This window comes from Microcebus murinus, chromosome 24 (genome assembly GCF_040939455.1).
Source record: "Microcebus murinus isolate Inina chromosome 24, M.murinus_Inina_mat1.0, whole genome shotgun sequence".
In the NCBI taxonomy this organism is placed as follows: domain Eukaryota; kingdom Metazoa; phylum Chordata; class Mammalia; order Primates; family Cheirogaleidae; genus Microcebus; species Microcebus murinus.
The window spans coordinates 23,028,607-23,051,833 of NC_134127.1; the positions used below are offsets into that span (position 1 = coordinate 23,028,607).

The following is a 23,227-nucleotide window of genomic DNA, read 5'->3' on the forward strand; positions in this document are numbered from 1 at the left end:
GAGGATCCGGAGGAACGCTTATGGCCAGAGTCCCAACTCCCTGCTTGAGGTCACTTCCCCTCAGATGTCACTGTTTACACCAGAGGCCCCGCCACCAACAAAATCACAGAATGTGGGAGCGTTCCAGGCCCAGTTCTGTCATGCAGAAAACTGAGGATTGGCGACACGAAGTGGATGCCCGAAGTCACAGGAGGTCCAGGGGTGACCAACCGTCCCAATCGCTAAAATGGGAACGGTCTGAGGCAAACCCGGACGGCTGGAGCTGGGCTGGAGCCCAGGAACGCTTCCCTTCCCTAGTCCCTGCACCCCACAGATGGGGGAGACCATCGTGCAGGGCTAAAATCCGGGGTCCCCGCCCCCCGCCCCAGCCACGTGGCGTCGCAATGGTGGAATCCACTGCGGTGGAACTCCCTCCCCGAGCGTGCCCCGTCGCAGCCGCGGCCGGCGCGTGGCGGCCCCCAGTGGGGAGGACGCGCGGGCCGGGTTCGAGGCCGGGCGCGGGGGCGCGGGGGCGCGGGGGCGCGGGGGCGCGGGGGCGCGGGGGCGCGGGGGCGCGGGGGCGCGGGGGCGCGGGGGCGCGGGGGCGCGGGGGCGCGGGGGCGCGGGGGCGCGGGGGCGCGGGGGCGCGGGGGCGCGGGGGCGCGGGGGCGCGGGGGCGCGGGGGCGCGGGGGCGCGGGGGCGCGGGGGCGCGGGGGCGCGGGGGCGCGGGGGCGCGGGCGGGCCGCGGGGCCTGGGCGGCGGCACAAAGAGGCCGGCCGCGGCAGTTTTGAAAATACCAAGGAAGTTGATCTGGGCCGGGGCCCAAGAAGTGACGAGGGGAGGGAGGGAGAGGCCGTGGCCGAGGCGGAGGGAGGGCGGCGCGGGCGGGCGGCGGCAGAGCTCGCCGGGCCGCAGCGGGAAGCGCGGGCGGCGGCGGGATGCGCGCTCCGGGCGGCGGGGCGCGGCGCTAGGCGCCCGGCGGGCGTCCCGGCTGCGACCCCGCGGCCCTCCCTCGGCCCGCCGGCATGACTCCCCGCCCGAGCCCCCCGGCCGCGGGCGGCGCGTAGGGCGGCGACGGGCGCCCGAGGACCTGCCGGCGGCTCCAGCGCAGCTCCAGCGCCCGCGGCCGCCCGAGGCCGGCAGGAGGGACGATGAAAGGTAAGCCGCGGCCCGCCTGCAGGCGCCTGGGAGGACGGGACGGAGCCCTGCAGTCCGGGGAGGCAGCATGGGGTCGCTCACAGCCCTGCTCTCGGCCCTGGCTCTATCCTCAAAAACAATTTTAAAGTCCAGAGAAGTTTCTGATCCCTGTAGCCAGTCAGCGCAGAAAGGTGTCATCAGCCCAACTTTCCAGCAGTGTAAATCCCGATCTGAGGACAGTCCCTGAGCCTCCTGCAGCCCCTGCCCGGCCTTCTTCCCCCAAGGGCCAGGCCTAGGGTCCTCCAGGAACTTCAGCCCTTCCTGCTGTGTCAGAGCCCCTCAATACCCCAGCGCTGTCCCTCCCAACCTTTGACCTGCCCTCTGACCTCCTTGGGACAAGCAGCTGGGGAAGCCCTGTGGTCCAGCGCCAGGGAGTGGCCGCCATCTCCAAGGGGCCTTGTGGCAGGTTCGTGAGATGGGAATTAAAACCACAAGTGGTCCCAGGTGGCATTTCCGGGACCTGGATTTCTTGATGCCCAGGAGAGAGCACGCTTGGTCGCTTGGTGGTCAAGCTCACTGTGAGGCTAGAGGGGAAGCCACCTTTGGGGTCACCCTGTGGGACAGGGAACCTTTGAGGTTTTTTAAATGCCATCTCCGGTGCCTTTCGGTAATCCTCCTGCGACAACCCAGGCAGACGCTTGGGTGCCAGCAGGAGAACCCCACCACCTCGTGGACTTCCTGAAAGTTGAAACTGAACAGGGCCTTCGAGAGCATCCCGCACGCTACACTGCGCTCTCAGGTGGCGTTGGCAGGTTTGGGGGCAGCGGAAGTGGGCCCAGACTCTGGAGCCCGCCTCAGCCAGGCGGCTGCTTGTCTGTTTTACATGTAAGGCTGAGGGTTCGTTGGAAGAAAGGGCCCCACAGAAAAACCCCTGACCCAATGCAGCCTCTACGTTGCCTAGCTGAGGAAACTGAGGCCCAAGCAGGTAGGGCTGGCTTCATGGGTGTGCAACCTGTGCCATCCCACAGGGTCCCCCACTTGGCTTAATGTTCTGCTGGTGCTGTCTTAAAATTCTTGATAATTTTTAAACCAGGGAATCCCCCTTTCATTTTACACTGGGCCCCGAAAATTATGTCGCTGGTCCTGTGGACGGGTGAAGTGACTGCTTAAGAGTCACAGCGAGTCAGGGGAATAGGAGCCCAGGGCTCTTGGCTTCTAGGCCGGAGTATCTATACCCCTGACTCTCTGCTGCTGCCTTCCCTCTGGCCTCTGGCACTTTCTGTCCGTGCCTTCTGGTGGCCTCACCACGTCCTGGGCTGTCTGGGACGAGCCGGGCAAGTTATAATCAACCCCAGGGAGTTCCCTTGGTGGCAGTGAGGAGCCTCGCCCCTGAGCTCCTGCTCCTAGCTGCCACATCCTTGGGGCTGTGCCCTCCCCGGTCACAGGCCAGGGCAGGCCATCAGCAGAGCCTCCAGCACGGTCGTGGACCACATCTCACCACGGGCCTCGGCTGCCTGGTCCGGGCCGCAGTGGTGTGGTAAGATCTGCGTGTCCTTGGGGTGGTTGGGGCCCTGCTGCTGTAGCAGACAGAAACTGTGAGAGACTTACAGCGAGGGCTGGACAGCCAGGGCTGAAATCCTGTGCAGTGGGGAGAAAAGAGCTGGTGAGAATGAAGAGTGGATATTTAGGAGGAGGTGCCCGAGGAGGACATGTGGACTCATGTCATCGGGTTCTGGAGCCTCCTTGCTCGTGGCAGAAGCCCGAGCCCTGCCTGTCACCTCCTTTCCTGCTCAGAACCCACAGCCTCACCACGTGCAATTCCTGTCCACTGAGGCCTTGAGGGCGGCTCCTGCGTGTTTTCCCTCCAGCTTCAGGAAACCCTCTGTGATCTCCTGGAACATCCCGGGGACCGGAGGGCTGCAGGGATGGGGGAGGCGGGGCTGAGTCCCAGGCAGGAAGAGCCGCCACCTCTACCTGCGATGGAAACTCGGGGCAGACAGCAAATATTTGGCCTTTCAGATCTGTGGGGTGTGAAGAACCAGGATTTTTCTCACCCAAGTGGAAAAAGTAAAGTGCCTGGCAGAGCAGGCGGGCAGCCCACTCCAGAAAAGCCCTTCCTGTGTTCTTCCAAAGGCCACGCTGATCTTCCAGTTACATCCCTGCTCAAAGCAAACACAGTGATGTGTTCTGGGGGTTAGGGGCGTTGGTGAGGACGGTATTTAAGAAAACACGCTTGTTGGGCGGCCCAGCCCCCCAGCGGCCGGGGGCCAGGGCCCACTCTGCCAGCCCAGCCACTTCCGCCCCGAGGCCCCCCTGCCCCACAGCCAGCTGGCTGGGCCTCCCAGGCTGCCACATCCTTTCATGCAAGCTGGCACCTGATCCCTGTCACACATGCTCCTAGGGGACACTCGGCTGCCACCAGCCTCTTGGTGACAGGCCCACCTCGGAGCTTCCCGCTGGCTTGTCTGAGCCATTAACAGCCACCTGTGTGATTGTTCCCACACCTGTGGTGGGAGGGTCTTGACGTGGGAGCCCTCCTGGATCCCCAAGACACAGCGTGATTCGCTGTAAAGGTGACAGATTTGAGAGTCAAAGACATGGGCTCTAGTCCTGGCTTGTCATCTGCCCTCTCCGAGCTGTTCCTTTGCTGGGTGGTCCCTGAGCACCACTTGGGGAGTGGAAGTGACTCAGTGGAGTGGTGGCTGGAAGTGGGCCTGCCACACGGCCTTTCCTCTGCCCCCAAGAGGCCTGTGCCCGGCTGCGGTGGACAGGGCACAGCCACAGCCCGCTGTTCCCCGAGCATGGGCGGAACAACCCCTCCCTGCAGAATTGGAGAGCGGTGCCTACACCACATGGGCAAGGTGGGCAGGGAGAGGGGGGAGCTGTGAAAATATAGCAGTGAGATCCCAGCTCGCCCCACGTGGCTTGGCTGGCTGGGAGGAGATGATGTCCACTCGGGTGGGGCCAGCCCGGGTCCTTCAGAAAGCCTGGACCCCTCCCCAGCCCCCCACTGCAGGAAGAAAAGGAGCTGACGTGGTGGAAAGAATCCCAGACAGCCCGACTCGGGGAGCCCGGAGTCCCCGGGGACTCAGGTTGGAGATGGGCTCCAAACCCTTAGACACACGTCCCTAACAAAAGGGTCACCGCTACCACCCAGCTGGGGGAATTTTAATAACTAAAGACTCAGTGAAGGACAGGCTGCTGCCCTGGGTGTTAGAATTGGCGCACAGGGCAGCATGGCCGCTGTGCTGCTCACATACGCCATCTGTGTTCATAATGTCTATGTTAGGGTGTGTGCACGTGTGTGTGTGGTGTGTGTGTGTGTGTGTGTGTGTGTAGAGCACCAAAGCCTGAGGTCAGGCCAAGCCCTGTCCCCTGTCACAGACCTGCTTTAGCACTGGGATGAAGTCCCTGGGATGCCCTGGGCCCCTGGGCTCAGCCCCCTTGTCCAAGTGGACCGGCAGGCCCCACAGGGTAGTGCTGGAGTGTGAGCTTCATGCTCGAGGGGACTCTGCCTGCCCCCTGGCACTTGTGGAGTGTTCATTACACCTGTTCAGTGTGGACATCTGAGCACCCGCTGGGCCAAGATCCTTCAAAGGCAAGACTTGGACCACCGCATCATCACAACCTAAAGACGCAGACCAGCTGCCAGGCCAGGGCGGGTGTCTGCGTGTGTCTAATGAGCAAGAAGGACACAGCGAAGAGCTCAGACACTTTCTCAAGGAGCTCACCCTTTACTAGGGTGCTGAAGATTTATTCCCAAATCACTCAAAAAGACTAAAAGTGGTAAATGTCCTAAGGCAGGCCCCAAGGAGGGAGTTTAGGGTGGCGTTGGATCTTTTCCTTCCTTTGCTCCTAACTCTCTCCAGACTCCAGGATGAGTCCGTGGTTTCAGCCACGGGTTTCTTGGTCCTTACTGGATGCCTGTCCCCTGAACAGTCACTCCCGGTCTCATAGATTTGACACACGGGAACGGTGCCAGACCTACGTTTCCAACAACGTCCTCCACACCTGCCGGAGGACACTGCAGACGCCTTCCCCAAGCTCCAGAAGAGAGACCTTCACCTCCACCTGAACCCAAGCGAAACGGCTGGTTATTCTGGGATGTTGCCCCGCACTTTGGGCAGGAAGCATGCTAGTCAGAAGGCAAGCAGGGATGCTTCCCGCCCTCCCGGCAGAGACGAGACACGCACACCTGAGACGGGAACTGAACAATCAAGGCAGGTGACGCAAAAGAGAAGTGAGTGGCGCGTGCAGTGGATTCAACGCGAGTCTCCAGGAAGAAAGAGAGCGCTTACGTTGGAGCAGCTCAGAAAGGCTTCAGGGAGGAGAAGGACGGGAAGACTTGGAATAGTCGTTCAGGAGGGGCAGGAAGTCGTGCTGGCAAGGACTGGGTGTCAGGTCCTCTGGGACGTGTGGTTAGTGGGGGTGGTTGAGATTGCTTGGTTTAGAGTTTGCCGAGAGAAGCCTCGAGTGCCCCACAAAAGACTTTCCGATTGTGTCCTGTTGACATTGGAGAGCCCCGGGGACGGGCTTGTCGGCAGGAGGCCTGTGTGCCGCTTCTCCCTGGAGACTTTCTCTCGTGGCTTCAGCCCGTGTTGGGAAATCTCTCCTTTTAGGGAGTGGGAGGAAAGAAAATGAGCTTGTGGAAGGAGCCAAGGGGAGCGGTCAGGGACACGGGCAGAGAACTGTGATGGTTGTGTCATGGAAATCAAGAGGAGAAAGTTCTGAGAGGGAGGAAGTGACCCATGGTGTTGACTGTGGATCAGCAAAGTCAGCGTCGGGTGCACCGATGAGAAAGCCAGGCTGCAAGGGGCAGAGGGGACAGGGGCGACAGAGGAAGGAGGGAGGAAGGAGGCAGTCAGAGAAGCAGGGTCTGGCACGAAGGGCTTTCACGGCCAGGGTGGCCTGGGCTCATTGGAAGGTAGAGGGACGGAAGAGAGGGGGCCTGGGGGACCCTGGGGACAGAGGGGGTGGCATTAGACTCACCTCGGAAAGAAGAAGGGTTCTCCACTGGCAACAAGGGAAGGAGAAACGATGGATATAGACAGACTTTTTGCATTACTAGCTGCATTCGATCTTTTTATGGTACATACTCATTATTATTTTATCACATCAAAAAATTCAGAAAAGGAAAGAAACTATCACTGAGGTGAAATCCTACCCCACAGAGATAATAAATGAGAAGATGCAAATGAACATTTTTCCAGAGATCTTTCCATGTATGTGTATATTTGCACACAGAATTTTTTTTCCACACAGGTAAGGTTATACTATCTGTGTTATTTTGTCATATGTAGCTTTAAAATTCAGCAAGAGGACATAGATACCGTGTTTCCCCGAAAATAAGACCTGCCCATAAAATAAGCCCTAGCAGGATTTCTAAGCATGTGCGCAATAGAAGCCCTACCCGGAAAATGAGACCTAGTGCTGGGCGTGGCTACGCAGCGCGTCTGCACAACCCATGCGTTTCGTCGCAGAGCGGTAAAGACGACGAGCAGCCCTTCTCATCTATCTGCCCCACTGTGACAGCTACTATCCCAGAGGTGACAGAAAGGTGTGGACAGCCCCACCAACAAGGTCGGCTCCCCCTGTCAGGTACTGGCCAATGGTTCTAAAGGAAATAGAGTCGCAAGAAATTCAGGATGGAATTCAGGATTTGGAGAGTGATGATGATGTTCCAGAAGACGACGACTTAACTATATTTGAAGAAATATAGATTGTTGTACTGTACTTACAAAAAATAATACATCCCCTGAAAACAAGCGCTAGGGTGTCTTCTTGAGGAAAAACAAATATAAGACCCTGTCTTGTTTTGGGGGAAACACAGTATCTTCCCCCGGCAATCACTATAGATCTGCACCGTTTTTCTAATTGGTTGCATAACACCCAAGGTAAAACTGTACGAGAGTCGTTTAACCAAGCCCCTGCCGACGGGCGTGGAAGCTGTGCAGGTTTGTCATGGCACGCTGTGAGCGCCTTGGCATGCCCGTCTTTGCCGGGTTGTGCACTTGCCCTCTTAGAAAGAAGTTCCTAGAAGCGAGGTGGCTGAGTCAGGGACGCGCTCCTTTGCAGTGTTACTAGACTGCTCCAAGTGCACGAGAGGGCCCCTTTCCACGTCCCTCCGCCCACGCTGGGTTTGAGGTTTAGGCATCTGGAGAGAGTTAGTGGAAGATAAAGGAAGCAGTTGGAACCTTGTGGTCTCGATCTTTTAGAAAAGGAAGGGATGAGAGCTCCTCTTTGGAGAATGAGGTGGGCTGACAGGAGGAGGAGCTCAGGAACCGGAAGTGAGGGTCCAGATGGCAGGACTTGGTTGGAGCCAAGCCCACACCGCCCCTCTGCCATGCTCGGCAGCAGCGCTGGGCTGCCCTGGCATGGTGCAGAGGAAGCAGGCTGAGCACTGAATGACACCATGGCCCAGAGGGAGCTCCAGGCTCCAGGGGGCTGAAGCCAGCCCTGGGGACGAGGGTCTTGGAGCTCAGGATGGATGACAGCCTGGATGAAGGAGAGGGTGGAGGAAAGGTTTAGTGCAGGGGGGATGGGGAAAGCAAGGTGCTCGTGGATATGAGATCTGTGCATTTCAGGTCCAGGAACCCCGAGTGGCAGCGTGCATGTTGCCTCCATTCAGGTTGTTGGCAGGAGACAGGACGAGGAGGTGATCCAATCCAGGTGGTGTCATTACCTAGAATGGTGTTTCACACAGCAGGTGCACCTCGGCATGCTAGTTCCACAGCATTAATAGAGACCTTGTTCTTTCCAGATCAGCAGGAAGTTCTATGGTCAGATAAATCTGAGAAACATAGAATTAAACACGGATTTAAATGGACTTTTTTTTTTTCCAGAGTAGCAGGGCTTCTCAAAATGTTTACTATTCATATGAATCTCTAAGATGATGACAGAGTATTCGGCATATTCCAAACTGACTTGACCAAAGAACCCTTTTTCACAAAGACTGTTCTGGAACTAGTGTTCCATGGGACACATTTTGAAAAATGGAGTTCTCGAAAGTTGGAAATTGGTCCTGAGAGGGATGAGGATTGGGAAATGGTGACAAATGACAGCATTAATTGGAGTAGGATAGAAAAATAATTCTAATAAAAGCGACTAATCGTCACTACTATTTATCAGGCATTTGCTGTGTGCTGGGTACTTTTCGTAAACGTCTCACTGAATTTTCACAGCAACGCTGTGAAGCAGATGGTCTTCCCACTGTTTACACATACAGAGCATCAAGGTCAAAGAAGAGAAAGGAGTGCCCCTGTGAGATAGAGTGTAGGGCTGGGGGCACTGGAGGTGACAACAGGGACCACGAACACTGGTGATGCCCGCCCCTCCCGTGCCACTGGATTCTGGAGTTCAGGGGAGCAGAGGAGGGGCTGTCTACCCAGGAGACCAGTGTGTGTGACGGGTCTGCCGTGTTGAGTGAACAGCCTGGGTTCTTGTCTCAACCGGAGGTGACACCGGCCCTTGAAGGAGTATTTAGAAATGGGGTGGACATTCAGGGTTGTCATCATGACCAGGGATTGCCACCAGCACATAGAGGGCAAGTCCAGGATGCTAAATGTCTGTGCAGAGTGGGTAAGTGCCATCTCACAAAGAATTGTGCCACCCTAGGCTAGGCATGGTGGCTCACGCCGGTAATCCTAGCATTCTGGGAGGCTGAGGCGGGCGGATTGCTCGAGGTCAGGAGTTTGAAACCAGCCTGAGCAAGACCCCGTCTCTACTAAAAATAGAAATTAATTGAACAACTAAAAATATATAGAAAAAATTAGCTGGGCACGGTGGTGCGTGCCTGTAGTCCTAGCTACTCAGGAGGCTGAGGCAGGAGGATCGCTTGAGCCCAGGAGATTAAGGTTGCTGTGAGCTAGGCTGACGTCACGGCACTCACTCTAGCCTGTGTAACAGTGAGACTCTGTCTCAAAAAAAATAAAAATAAAAAAAAAATGTGCCACCCTGAAGGGCAATGGTATCCCCATTAGAAAAGCCAAAGGCAAAGAAAAAAAAAGGGAGGAAAGTCATCGAGGAGAAAGAGGGTTTAGGCTAAAGACAGGATTTACCCACAACTTCTGTGGTCACTAAGAACACAGCAGGAGGCCGGGAGTGGTGGCTCATGCCTGTAATCCTAGCACTCTGGGAGGCCGAGGTGGGAGGATAGCTTGAGCTAAGGAGTTGGAGACCAGCCTGAGCAAGAGTGAGACCCCATCTCTACTAAAAATAGAAAGAAGTTAATTGGACAGCTAAAAATAGAAAAAATTAGACGGGCATGGTGGCAGGTGCCTGTAATCCCAGCTACCCGGGAGGCTGAGGCAGGAGGATCGTTGGAGCCCAGGAGTTTGAGGTTACTGAGAGCTAGGCTGACGCCACGGCACTCTAGCCCGGGCAAGAGAGTGAGACTCTGTCTCAAAAAAAAAAAAAAACACAGTGGGAGACACAGGGAGCTGGGCAATTCAGGCAGGGGTGGCAGGAATGGGGAGAGGAGCCCGTCCCAGAGGAGCAGATGTGGATTTAGGGATGCGAGAGTGTAAGAATCCCAAAATGGGGTGAGCGTCGGAAGAGCGAGACAGCGGGGTGAGGGAGAGATGAGGACGAATTGCAGAGCAGGAGGATCTGAACAGAAAGGGCCCCTCTTTAGAGTCGAGAGGGACAGACGATTCCCACCCGATTATGGACAGTCCCACAAAGGAAGCCTGTTGGGGGTGTAGTGGTGGGAGGGTTCTAATGAAAACAATTTTGCAACCTTAATTACAGCATTCTCCAACCGTAAACTATAGCCATTCTGCACTTTAAACATAGCATCGGCTCATGAGAAGACTCTGAAATCTTTTATTTTTACTGACCCAATTGGCTGTTGGGAAAACCCACTCTGTGAACCGTGCAGAAGATAATCATCAAAATATGTTCCTTGAAGTGCCCAAAGAAAGACCTTTTATTCAGTTCCTCGAATCTCTCCCCCTTGTTGACTTGGAAGGAAGAATGCAGTCTCGGAAAGGCGAAAGAGTCAACCAACTACACATTTTTGGGCAACCAAAAGAAAGCCGGCGTTGGTAACCACAGTCGAGTTCGCGGCTGGGTAATGGGTCCGGGCGATTTTCCACCCCCAGAAGGAGAGAGGAACCACGCTGACCCCTGAGCAGGGCCAGCAGCCGTGCTTAGCAGTGTGCAAGGCATGCACCTTCGATCACACTTGCTACGTGGCTCTGTGGGGTCAGAGGCTTAGAAAAAAAAAAGGCTTAGAAAAAAACTTCCTCCTCGTATGGCTGTGCTTGTGGTGTTCGAGTTAGATATTATGACCTGAGGGATGAGAGGAACCGAGGCCCTTTCAGATCTCCAGAGGTGCCACTGTTTTGTGGATCGGGGCTTGCAATACTGGCCTTCAAAGGCCATCTGACAGTTTTTTCTAAGCACGCTGCCTGCAATTTAGGTATCGATCTGCAGGAAGAGTGAGGTCTTGACACAGACAAGAACCACAGCCTTATCTTAGATGGCCGTGGACATATGGGCAGTATTATAAGACAGCAAGCCAGGACAATGGAAAAAATAGAACTCGCCCCCACCCCACGCCCAAACAAGAGCTTCTTAGTTTTTTTTTTTTTTTTGAGACAGAGTCTCACCTTGTTGTCCAGGCTAGAGTGAGTGCCGTGGCGTCAGCCTAGCTCACAGCAACCTCAAACTCCTGGGCTCAAGAGATCCTCCTGCCTCAGCCTCCCGAGTAGGAGGGACTATAGCCATGCACCACCATGCCTGGATAATTTTTTGTATATATATTTTTAGTTCGTCAATTAATTTCTCTCTATTTTTAGTAGAGACGGGGTCTTGCTCAGGCTGGTTTCAAACTCCTGACCTCGAGCAATCCGCCTGCCTCGGCCTCCCAGAGTGCTAGGATTACAGGAGTGAGCCACCACACCCGGCCTACCTCTTTAGTTTTAAGAAAGGAATAGCATACCACTGGTTCTAGTTCTGAGAAGGGGCAGAGAAGCAGAGCCTAAATTTTACTGCCCTCCCCCAACAAGTTCATTCCTTTGAAGTTTAAACATCATCAGGTCTGGTTTGTGAGTATTGTCTCTGCTGCTTTAAGCCTTTGCAACCTCGATACTCCACAATATTCCCTAGCTGGGAAGAACTCTGCGACTAAAGCAGATTTAAACCATATTTTAAGTCATTAAGCTTCACTTGGTGACAAACATGAGCTTCTGATTGAAACAACAGAGGGGAATGGTGAACTGAGGATGCAGCCTTTGCAAGGGGTTAGGAAATGCTCCTTTACGGGGCACGCGGTGTGCGGCGTGTGATCAGCTCTGTGCTGACACGGGCTGAGGGGGGGCCCTCCTGAGCCCAGGAGGTGGCACACTGCTGGGAGGCATGACTTGAGAGCAGACGTCAGACCTTGTCCCAGCTCCTCTGTGGCCTTTCTGAGCCAGGTGTGTGCAGACAAATATGTGTGCATATTTGGATCTTGCTGCAGATTCCTGGACTTTTAGGAGCCACCAAGCAGCTGGCGGGTCACTTAAACTCTCTAAGCCTCTGTGACATGACAGAGGTGGACTTATAAGTTCTCTTCCCACTCTCCCAGTCTGTGGTTCTCTACCCCTAAAAACACTTCAGAAAGCTGATGCACCCAGGGCTAAGTCATTTTGCCCCAGGAGGTAGGGGAATGGGGAACTGGGGAGGGAGGAGGAAAATTCTTTTCCCATCTGTATGGACCCCACTAGACCAGTGCTGGCGGGGGGTGCAGATTCCTCTCTATCCGTCGTCCTCTGATCCGTCACCACTCTGTCTACAGCCAAGGGGTTTCATCCTTATGTCTGTGTCTTCATTTGTACTCGGACCAGAACCACCTCGTTGTAATGTGAATATAATGAGCTTGTGCTTACAAAGGGTTTGGTTTATAAAAGCCTCACAAGTGCTTTGGGTTATGTTCTCATTAAGGGAGCAAGTCTAAAATGGGGAGTCGTTCCAGCATAGGTAAGTCAGGGGTCCCCGAGGTCGGGGTGCGGCCCTGGAGAACAGGAAATCCCAGGGATTAGGAAGAGGAGATGGAGCTGGGATGTCAGCGAAGGCAAGAGGACCAAACACTCAGGAGCCCCTAGTCTAGAGAGATCTGACACCCATGCTGGCAGATGTTGCGTCCCATCCCATGGGCCACTCCCTGCGGTACGGGAAAGCAGTCGTTATTAATCCCCACAGGCCACAGATTGCATGTCTGCAGGGCTCTCATGGGACGGTAGATTGTAACAAAGCCATGTGCTTTCTGAGCGGTGTTTGCTGATGGTCAGTATGAGCCTTGCTTGATTTAAGTCATCCCGATTCCCTGCAAAGGCCGTAAACAGCAAAGTGATGAAACTGGCCGTGCAGCCAGAACAGGGAGGAGGCCGTCTCCAGGGAGGAGCACCATCTAGGGATGGGCAGGGATGAGGAACAGAGCCCAGAAGGCATCTGCCCTGAGCAGTGGAAGGAGCACCTCCCACTGGGGCCGTGGTAAATAAATCCCACAGCCCACGAGTGGCTCTGGCCGGGATCCTCTTGGCGGTGAGAGGCCACGGCTAGCAGGGGCAGCTTGTGGCCAGCCGGGCACAGAAGGCACCAAGGAATCCTGCCCCGCCTCGCCCAGGGCAGGGGAAAGAGATTGTAATCCTGGGAGCCGCCCAGGCTGAGCTGTCCTTGTAAACTGTTGGCAGATTGCTGATGGGACAGCGGCCCAAGGCACAGAGGCAAGCCGGGAAGGATGATATTTTAGGGAGGGAGGGAGGGAGGAAGGAAAAAATAAGAAATTCACATTAGGAGCTGAAGCCAGACAGGTCAACAGCACAGAAGTGGAGACCAGGAATCTCGAGTCTTGGGCGCTTGAGCATGTGGCCGAGGGGGGGCACAAGGGGGGGCAGCTGGACCAGAGACCTGTCTGATAGGAGGACATGTGGCCTTCTAGGTCCTTAAATGTGGCCTTTTGACCGAATCCAAATTTTACAGAACAAATCCTTTAAGTGGGTCAGTGCTATGATGTACCTGTTGCTAGAGATTTTGACTCTGGCCCCAGGTGGTCTGCATTGCAAAAATGGGGAGGAGTGGGACTGCAAACTAGTGCAACCTCTGTGGAAAGCAATATGGAGACACCTTAAAGCGATACAAGTGGATCTACCATTTGATCCAGCAATCCCATTGCTGGGCATCTACCCAAAAGATCAAAAGTCACTCTATGAAAAAGACACCTGCACTCGAATGTTTATAGCAGCACAATTCACAATTGCAAAGTATTGGAAACAACCCAAGTGCCTATCAATTCATGAGTGGATTAATAAAATGCGGTATATGTACACCATGGAGTACTATTCAGCTTTAAGAAACAATGGTGATCTAGCACCTCTTGTATTTTCCTGGAAATACAGAGGTGGAACCCATTCTACTAAGTGAAGTATCTCAAGAATGGAAAAACAAGCACCACATATACTCATCAGCAAATTGGTATTAACTGAGCAGCACCTAAGTGGACACATAGGAATAACATTTATCAGGTGTCGGGCAGGTGGGAGGGGCGAGGAGGGGATGGGTACATACAAACACAATGAGTGAGATGTGCAATGTTTGGGGGATGGTCACGCTTCAAGCTCTGACTTGAGGGGGAAGGGGTGGCATGGGCAATATACGTAACCTTAACATTTGTACCCCCATAATATACTGAAATAAAAAAATGGGGAGGAGGGGTGCAAGGGGCTGGGAGCGGGGGGGGGGGGGGGGGGAATCTATCTGCCAGGATCCAGGGGGACACCTCATGTCTTCAGAGACTCCAGGCCAGGAGAAAAGGGCTGTGCTGGCTAAACATGGGCTTGCCCTCATGTGGGTCTGGGGTTTCAGTTTATATACTATGTGCACACGTGGGCGATCCAAGCTCTACTAAACATAGAAAAATTAGCCGGGCATGGTGGCGCATGCCTGTATTCCCAGCCACTTGGGAGGCCGAGGCAGGAGGATCGCTTGAGCACAGGAGTTTGAGGTTGCTGTGAGCTAGGCTGACACCACTGCACTCTAGCCTGGGCAACAGAGTGAGACCCTATCTCAAAAAAAAAAGCTCTTTATAAATTTTGTATATTATCTTTATCTGTCATGTATGTTGTGAATATATCCTCTCAGTTTGTCATTTGGGTATTGACTTTTACCTTTGCTTCTAGCAGATTTTTGTTTTGCCATGCAAAGATGTTTTTATTTTATTGTCAGGCAGTCAAATATTTTGATCTTTTCTTTTATTGCCTCTGAATTTGGAGGCACAGTTTAAAAAAAAAAATCCCTTCTGCAGACATATCCCAAGCAATTGAGGTTTCCTCATGAGCCTGCATCCTCCACTTCCTGGAACAAAAGCCCTGGTTAGCTCAATTCAGGCCACCTGTCATTTCTTATACACCCCCCCCCACCCCCCACCCCCCGCCTTGCTCAGGGATTTGGCTCGTTCAGCCATATTTTAGGTGTCTTTCTCCTCATTGCTTATAAAAGACCACGACTTACAAGGAGGGAGAGGTGTGAGGTCTCCACGGCACTAGTACAACCTTCTGAATGAGGTCATTTAGGTCTTATTTAGGGCCTGATCCCAGAACACAAGCTCAGAATCAGCCTCAGACAGGAGACCTGTTCCTTTGACACCTGGCGCGTCCCGGGTGAGACAGTGGGAGGCAGAGGTCTGTGCCCATTCCGTATCCTCCCACCCTTGGGCTCCTCCTCTCCTTGGCCCCACAGCTGGGCTGGATGTGGAGTCTAGATGGGCAGCGTGCTGGGGCCAGGTCCAGCCTTGTCCCTGGACAACAGGAATTCTGCTTTGGTCACCAGGTGTCAGGGAATGGAAGGCACTGAGTCACATCGAGCCACCAGCTCTTCTTCCTTCTTGCCCAGCCCGGGGGCTTGAGCAAGTGCAGAGAGAGTAGGTTGCTGAGCTGGGCTATGGCCCTTTCCCAGCTTGCAGGAGGTGGCAAGATCTCCCTACCCGGGACGATGGGCCAGCCCAGCTCCGCAGCCACCTGATTCTCATGTCCGTCCCCCTTTTCGCAGCTTACACCAGGTCACCTGGCTTGGACCCAGGGGTGGGGGCGGGCACAGGCTGTGGGGACGGGCAGATGAACGGGCAGCTGGGGAAGGGTGGCACGGCCCGGAGTCCCAGCCGGGGGTCTGATGGCACTGGCTCCCCCACAGTGAGGTCAGCCGGCGGCGACGGAGATGCCTTGTGCGTCACAGAAGAGGAACTGGCTGGTGAAGAGGAGGACATGCCAACCTTCCCGTGCACCCAGGAGGGTAAGGGCCCTGGGGACTACCCATCCCCTCTCTGGGCTGAGAGCTTCCTGTCCCTGTCCCCAGGCTGGTGACAGATGTGTGTGTGTGTCTCTCTCTCTGACTTCAAAACCCTGGCTGTCCTTTCCTCACTGCGTCCTGGAGGGTCAAAGGGCAGAGTTCATGCCCTGTGCTATGCAGTCGGGGTGAGGTCCAAGTTTGCCCCAAGTGCCATCTGTCTCCAGGGCTCCTCCCGGGACCTATCAGGGACTTCTGCCACCTCTGCCAGCCAGACACCCTGTCCTCTGTCTTAGCTGACCCAGAACTGTCCCCTCCATCATGCCCCAGGCCACCTGAACTGCTATTTGGAGTAGGGCCTCTGGTGGCTCCCAGCATAGATTAGAGCATTGTAATCACCCAGGGCTGCCTGGGACCCACCTGGGAAATCCTGATTCATTTGGTCTGGAGTGTGGACGGACACAGGGTTTGTAAGCACTTCCAGTCCTCACACATGCCTCGGGAATTTCACAGTGGGGCCGTCACTGGTTCCCGCTGGGCACCTGCCACTCACCAGAGTGCCCAGGAACACCAGCACCCTCCTTCCCCCATACCAGCACCCCCACTGGTGGGCTGGGTTCGGTTTCCAGGAGAACCGCTGCCTGTCGCTAAGATTGGCGACCGGTGACTGACCCTCTGGTTTGCCCGGGACTGGGGGGTTTCCCAGGGCGTAGGACTTCCAGTTTTAAGAACAGAGACAGTCTTCACAAACCACCCTGGTTTGCCCCACGCTGAGGCGTTCCCGTGCCTGGGGACTCCCAGGGCTGGAACCTGGAGGGACCTGGGCAAGCAGAACACACTGGGCACCCAGGGGTGCAACAGGCTGCCGTCCGTGTCATGGATCATCAGTGGGACCAGGGCGAGGGGAAGCGGGGCTGCCTCAGGTCGTGGAATGAGTGAGATGGCACAGAGAGGGGGACAGTAGTGATGAGGCTGCTGTTTGCAGACCCTGGCTTGATCAACTCCATTCCAGAAAGTGCTGCCACCTAGAGAAAGGTGGTGAGGTGGGAAGAGGATGAGGGTCGAGAATGACGCCCCTTCTGAGCCTGGTTTGAGACATGATGGGACTGGCCAGAGCAGGAACAGGGCTCTGCCCTTCAGCTCCCGCCTGGGCCACTGGCCTGAGCCCCTGCCCCGCTTCTGTCCCCCACAGGCCGGCCAGGGCCCCGCTGCAGCCGCTGCCAGAGGAACCTGTCCTTGCACACGTCCGTGCGGATCCTTTACCTCTTCCTGGCCCTGCTCCTGGTGGCCGTGGCCGTGCTGGCCTCTCTGGGTGAGTCCAGGGCTCGCCCACCCCGGGCTGAAGGGCACTGTCTGGTCAGCGCTCAAGCACCTAAAGCTCCCTGCAAGGACAGACCCTGGACATCTGTACCAAGGGCCCAGAACTGGCATCTTTCTGGCTGGGGAACCTTGTTTTTTTTTTTGAGACAGAGTCTCGCTTTGTTGCCTAAGCTAGAGTAAGTGCCGTGGCGTCAGCCTAGCTCACAGCAACCTCAAACTCCTGGGCTCAAGCAATCCTTTCTGCCTCAGCCTCCCAAGTAGCTGGGACTACAGGCATGCGCCACCATGCCCGGCTAATTTTTTATATATATATCAGTTGGCCAATTAATTTCTTTCTATTTATAGTAGAGACAGGGTCTCGCTCTTGCTCAGGCTGGTTTTGAACTCCTGACCTCGAGCAATCTGCCCGCCTCAGCCTCCCAGAGAGCTAGGATTACAGGCATGAGCCACCTCGCCCGGCCCTGGCTGGGGAACCTTAATGCCCAATCCAGACTGCAAAGGCTGACTCCGAATTAGCTGGGGGTCCTTGAGCAAGGCACCCCTTAGGACCTCTGTTTTTCCGTTGATAAAAGGAGACGACAGGACTCCATTAGTGACTCTGCATTTCAGCTCTGTGTTAGAGTCACCAAGAGCTTTAAAATATATTGATGCCTGAGCCCCAACCTAGATAGTGGAACTGATTCACTGTCTTTTGGCCTCCAGATGACTCGGTTGTACACCCAGGGTTGGGATCACTGGACCAGTGACTTCTAAGCCCCTCGGATGGTCCATGTGAATGTTTCTAAAAGTGAGGTTGGACAGCCACCTGCATCATTTATTATGTGCAAATTCCTGGATCCCACCCAGACCTGCTAAGTCGGAGTCCGGTGGCGAGGCCCAGGGAGCTTAGGTTTGGTTCTTCTCCTACGTACTACAGTTTGTATGACTGTCATAGCTACAGGCGACACAGTATACAGATTCTGGAAACTTCCACCTTCTGGATGCTGATTATGGTAAACTGGTTAAAACAAATGCGGTGGTGTCTCATTGCAATCCCATTCCATCCTTGGCTTCAGACGTTGAAAATCCAGGCTTCAGTAGTTTGTTCGTGCCAGTCTACTAGATTTTAGAGACAAAGCCTGGAGTAGGGAGGGTAATTGAGTCACGGGCGGGGGGGGGGGGGGGAGTTGGCCCTGGCTCTCAGTGCTAACCCTAAGAGGGGCACCTGGCCCTGGCCCTGGTGGGAGCTGTTCAGTAACCAGCCTTCTTGGCTGGAAGGCGGAGGCTAGTATAGTAATGATTTAAGTAGACACAAGCCATCTTCCAGTAAATCTGGAGGCACTAATTAATCCAACACAAGTCACGTGACTGCTGTTGGTAGTGGGAACACTGAGAGCAATATCACGCCATCAAAGGGAGTGGTTCTCCCCACTCATGGGGGGCTATTAGAATCCCTTGGAGAATATTTAAAAATCCCAGTGCCAGCCCCCACTCCAGATGAATTAAATCATCATCTCCGGGCAGGACCTAGGCCTTAATCTTTTATAAAAGCTCCTCGGTGGAATCCAATGTGTAGCCAGCTGTCAGGACCACGGATTTCAGAACTTCCCAAGCCCCTCGCCCTATTCAGTTTCACTTCTCTCTGCTGAGTCACTTTACCAGGTGTGGCCTTTCAGAAAGTAGCCAAAGTCCTGGGCCAGAGGAGGAGACAAGCCACGGCCCACAGATCAGAGGCAGCAAACTGGCCATCAGAGACCTTGCAAAGGTTCCTGTCAACCCTTTCGGGACCTCAATGTGCAGCACGCCGGGGACCTGCAGCTATTAATAAAGCTCCCTGTAGTCGCAGGCCCGAGCCCAGAGTGGAGCGCAGGCACCAAAGCGTTTCAGAGGGGATGACAGAGTTCCAGGCACTGTCACATACGTGATGTCCATAAGTCCTCTCAACAGCCCTCAAATGGGAGGTTGGCCCATTGCTCATAGGAAAGAACAGAGCTGGGAAGGTTACATGTTTTTCCCAAAGATATAGAGTGAATAAGCAAAGCATGAGAAGAACTAGGAGTGAGCAGTGTGTGTTTGGCAAATTATGGCAGACTTTTGGGGTTTCCTTTTGTGTTTCTGCCTCCAGTTTGGGTATGCCAGGACACTAGAACAGTGTTGGCACCATCCTGGCCTCATGGGTGGCTTATAAGTAGACTTAATGAAGCCTTGGAACAGGAATTCAAGTCATCCAGTCTCTCTCCACCTCTCTTCTTCCCTCTATATCTCAACTGGAGGGAGGCCCAAGAGGAATAATAACTATTGTACACTGTAAAGTGCTAGTCTCCTGTAATAGCATATGTTTGTTCTCAGTTCTCTCAACATGTTGCTGTTACTAATTAGACAAATCTCTTGACAGCTTTGAGATGTACAGTGTTCACTGGAGCCCAGAGATTCCAAATCATTTGAAAGAATAGGATTTGGGAGCTGATAAGAGCCTCAGACATCTCTGGCTCCATATTTGCATTTGATGGATGATTAAATTGAGTTCCAGAAAGGTTAATGGACTTAATGACCAAAGTCACCAACAAATTTGAATATATAGGGTTCACTTTCAGGCATCCACTGGGTGCTTGGAATGTATGCCACCCCCACCCCCTGCCCACCCAAGGACAAGGGGACTTGTCTCTGTAGCTGTAGAAGAAGAACGGTTCTCACTGTGAACAAGACTAGAAGAAATACATGAGGATACCAATGGTGGCAATCCCTGGGTAGTAGGATTAAGAATAATTTTTATTTTCTGTTTTATTTTATTTTTTCTGATTTTCACCTATTCTAACCTATGTTCTGGGTCCTGTTTCTAAATTTCTAAAGTCTAAGGTGGGGGGTGGCTTATTATTTTTTTAGAGGGCTGTGTGTTGAACTCTGGCCATAAGCAGCACCTTCCCTTCCCGCCGTTGGGAAGCCTCGTAGCAGAGGGGGATGGGTTTGGTTGCAGACGGGCCGATAAAAATGCCTTCTCAGCAAACACTGCTGCTTCTCTGAACTAAGACCTGCCCCGGTCTCTCATCTGTTTCTCCCCTACAGTGTTCAGGAAGGTGGACGCTCTCTCGGAAGACATCTCCTTGGCCCAGGCCGTATATGACAAGAAGCTTGTGTCGATGCAGGAGAATCTCCAGGGACTGGGTAGGTGGGCGTGCTAGTGACTGTGGCCAGCGTTAACTGGGTGGGGCAAGCGTGCCGTCCCGGTGCCACGGAGCAGGGCAGCCTTCACCAGCGTCTTACCGTGTTTCCCCCAAAATAAGACCTGCCCATAAAATAAGCCCTAGCAGGATTTCTAAGCATGTGTGCAATAGAAGCCCTACCCCGAAAATAAGCCCTAGTGCTGGGCGTGGCTACGCAGCGCATCTGCACAACCCATGCATGTCGTCTCGGAGCAGGAAAGAAGACGAGCAGCCCTTCTCATCTGCCCCGTGAGAGCTCTGTGGCTCCACATGAGAGATTGGGGCCAATGGATCTAAAGGAAACAGAGTCACAAGCAATTCAGGATGGAATTCGGGATTTGGAGAGTTATGATGATGTTCCAGAAGAAGATGACTTAACTCTATTTGAATAAATGTAGATTGTTGCACTGTACTTAAAAAAAATAACACATCCCCTAAAAATAAGCCTTAGGTATCTTCTTGAGGAAAAATAAATATAAGGCCCTGTCTTATTTTCGGGGAAACATGGTAGACACAAGAGAAGGAAGCCCTGGCTCCCTGCTTCCCTCTCCAGCCAATGCAGCTTCCATCAAAGAAGGCTGCTACCTTGGGACATGCCCAGGGCTGGGGCAAGGGGTTCTGTGTGGGGCGCAGATCTAGCCAGAGTCTCCAGGCAGAAAAGGAGCCTAAATATAGTCCATTCCCAAATTATCCCCATGCATCTGAAATGACGAGTTTCAGACCCTTCCAAAACCTCCTGACAGGTCAGTCCTTTCCTCATCACTGCTTAAACCGTGCCACAGTGCATGATGTTCTTCTTATCTCCTGCTTTAATGGGGAACATTCTAAGAGAGAATGGGACAGAGGAGCGGTGACAGAAGGGTTTGGAGGGGGTCTGCTCTGATGCAAATAGAAAGTTCTGGTCTGTCACCAGCTGAGTGCTATTTGGCAATCCACTTCTCTGTGTCTGGCTCCTCCTGAGTTACAGGGTGAAAATCCCTGTGCCGCCTTCCCTGCAAGCTTATTGTGAGAAGATAACAGATATGAAGCTATTTGGAGAAATCTGACAATGAAGCTTTAATGGGAGGTTCTTGGCTGCCTCTGAAAAGTGAGGGAGAGATATTCTTGAGAATTTGTTGGTGAAATGGAAAAAACATTCAAAATCCTCCATTTCAGATCATAGTCAAGACATTTGCTAGCAAAGAGATCCCATAGAGACAGCAATGACTGTCTTCTTCTGAGGATTTCCTAGCGGGACTTGGGGAAGGGAGCAAGGTTGGGAAGCCACTTGCTCTGAAATAGTTAATTTAAAGGAGAACCGTTGTATTAATACCATGACCTTTCAACACCTCAAACTGTGGTCTCTTTCTCCTGAAGATCCAAAAGCCCTGAACAACTGCTCTTTCTGCCACGAAGCCAGACAGCTGGGGCCAGAGATCCGAAAACTGCAGGAGGAGCTGGAGGGAATTCAGAAGAAGCTTCTAGCCCAGGAGGTGCAGCTGGACCAGACCTCTCAGGCCCATGAACTGCTCTCCAGCACCAGCAGGCAAATCTCCCAGGAGATGGGCAGCTGCTCCTTCTCCATCCACCAGGTCAACCAGTCTCTGGGGCTCTTCCTGACCCAGGTGAGAGGTTGGCAGGCCACCACCGCTGGCCTGGACCTCTCTCTGAAGGACCTCACCCAGGAGTGCTACGACGCCAAGGCTGCGGTGCACCAGATCAACTTCACGGTGGGGCAGACTTCCGAGTGGATCCACGGAATCCAGCGAAAGACGGATGAGGAGACCCTGACCCTGCAGAAGATTGTCACCGACTGGCAGAACTACACCCGGCTCTTCAGCGGCCTGCGCACCACCTCCACCAAGACCGGGGAGGTGGTCAAGAGCATCCAAGCCTCCCTGGGGGCCTCGTCCCAACGCATCAGCCAGAACGCCGAGAGCATGCACGACCTGGTGCTGCAGGTCATGGGCTTGCAGCTGCAGCTGGATAACATCTCGTCCTTCCTGGACGACCACGAGGAGAACATGCACGACCTCCAGTACCACACCCGCTACGCCCAGAACCGCACCGTGGAGAGGTTCGAGTCGCTGGAAGGGCGCATGGCGTCTCACGAGATCGAAATCGGCACCATCTTCACCAACATCAATGCCACCGACAACCACGTGCACAGCATGCTCAAGTACCTGGACGACGTGCGGCTCTCCTGCACGCTGGGCTTCCACAGCCACGCCGAGGAGCTCTACTACCTGAACAAGTCGGTCTCCCTCATGCTGGGCACCACGGACCTGCTCCGGGAGCGCTTCGGGCTGCTCAGCGCCCGGCTGGACCTCAACGTGCGGAACCTCTCCATGATCGTGGAGGAGATGAAGGCCGTGGACACGCAGCACGGAGAGATCCTCCGCAACGTCACCGTCCTCCGAGGTAAGAGCCGGGTCCAGGCAGGGCTGCCACGGAGCCGCCACGGGGTGGCCTTGGCGATCTTGCCGGACACAGAAGTACCTGGATTTAGGTCAAATGCTACTGGGCCAACGCAATACCCTAGCAAATGCCTGCAGCAAAAGGCCGCTTTAAGAGATGTCCTTGCAAACCTTTTTTGTCTTGAACTCCTGACCTCAAGTGATCCAGCGATCCTCCTGCCGCAGCCTTCCAGAGTGCTAGGATTATAGGTGTGAGCCACCACACATTTTTGTTTTTTTGTTTTTTTTTTTTGAGTCAGGGTCTCACTCTGTTGCCCAGGCTAGAGTGCCATGTCGTCAGCCTAGCTCACAGCAACCTCAAACTCCCAGGCTCAAGTGATCCTCCTGCCTCAGCTTCCCAAGTAGCTGGGACAACAGGTGTGCACCACCACACCGGGCTAATTTTTTCTATTTTTAGTTGCCCGGCTAATTTTTTTTTCTTCTATTTTTTTCAGTAGAGACAGGGTCTCGCTCTTGCTCAGGCTGGTCTCGAACTCCTGACCCGAGCTATCCTCCCCCCTCGGCCTCCCAGAGTGTTAGGATTACAGGCGTGAGCCACTGCATCTGGCCCAGAAAGGTGTTTTGGTCTTTTCTCCAACAGCTCTGTTGGTTCTCAGTGGGAGGTTCAGTCTTTTATAAACTAGTCCCAGGCCAGCATACTCATTGAGCAGAGGGAGCCTGAGGCTGAGCCACCCAATTGCTAATACCAGGGCTGGGACTCAAACCTGGGGTGCCTGATGTCCAGGCCAGTGTGCCTTCCATGGCATCAGGCCAGTCCCCCCAGAGGCATCCCTTCTGGTTTATTTCCTTCTGCTGTATAAGCTGGCCAGTGGCCTCTGGCCATGAGATGTGCAGGCTTCTCCCACCATGCACCTCCTGCCCCTTGAGTGGGTGGTGCTCGTGCCTGAGACCCT

The 23,227-nt window shown here is 54.3% G+C and overlaps 1 protein-coding gene across 1 annotated transcript in view; it reads left to right on the plus strand.

Moving 5' to 3' along the window:
* Positions 1-850: 850 nt before the first annotated feature.
* SCARA3 (scavenger receptor class A member 3) overlaps positions 851-23,227 on the plus strand; it is a 28,202-nt gene continuing 5,825 nt past the window's right edge. The window contains exons 1-5 of the mRNA XM_012775375.3: positions 851-1,138; positions 15,287-15,385; positions 16,572-16,691; positions 19,742-19,840; positions 21,235-22,278. Of these exons, the coding sequence (XP_012630829.1) occupies positions 1,132-1,138; positions 15,287-15,385; positions 16,572-16,691; positions 19,742-19,840; positions 21,235-22,278 (1,369 nt within the window). The 5' untranslated portion in view covers positions 851-1,131. The remainder of the gene's footprint in view (positions 1,139-15,286; positions 15,386-16,571; positions 16,692-19,741; positions 19,841-21,234; positions 22,279-23,227) is intronic.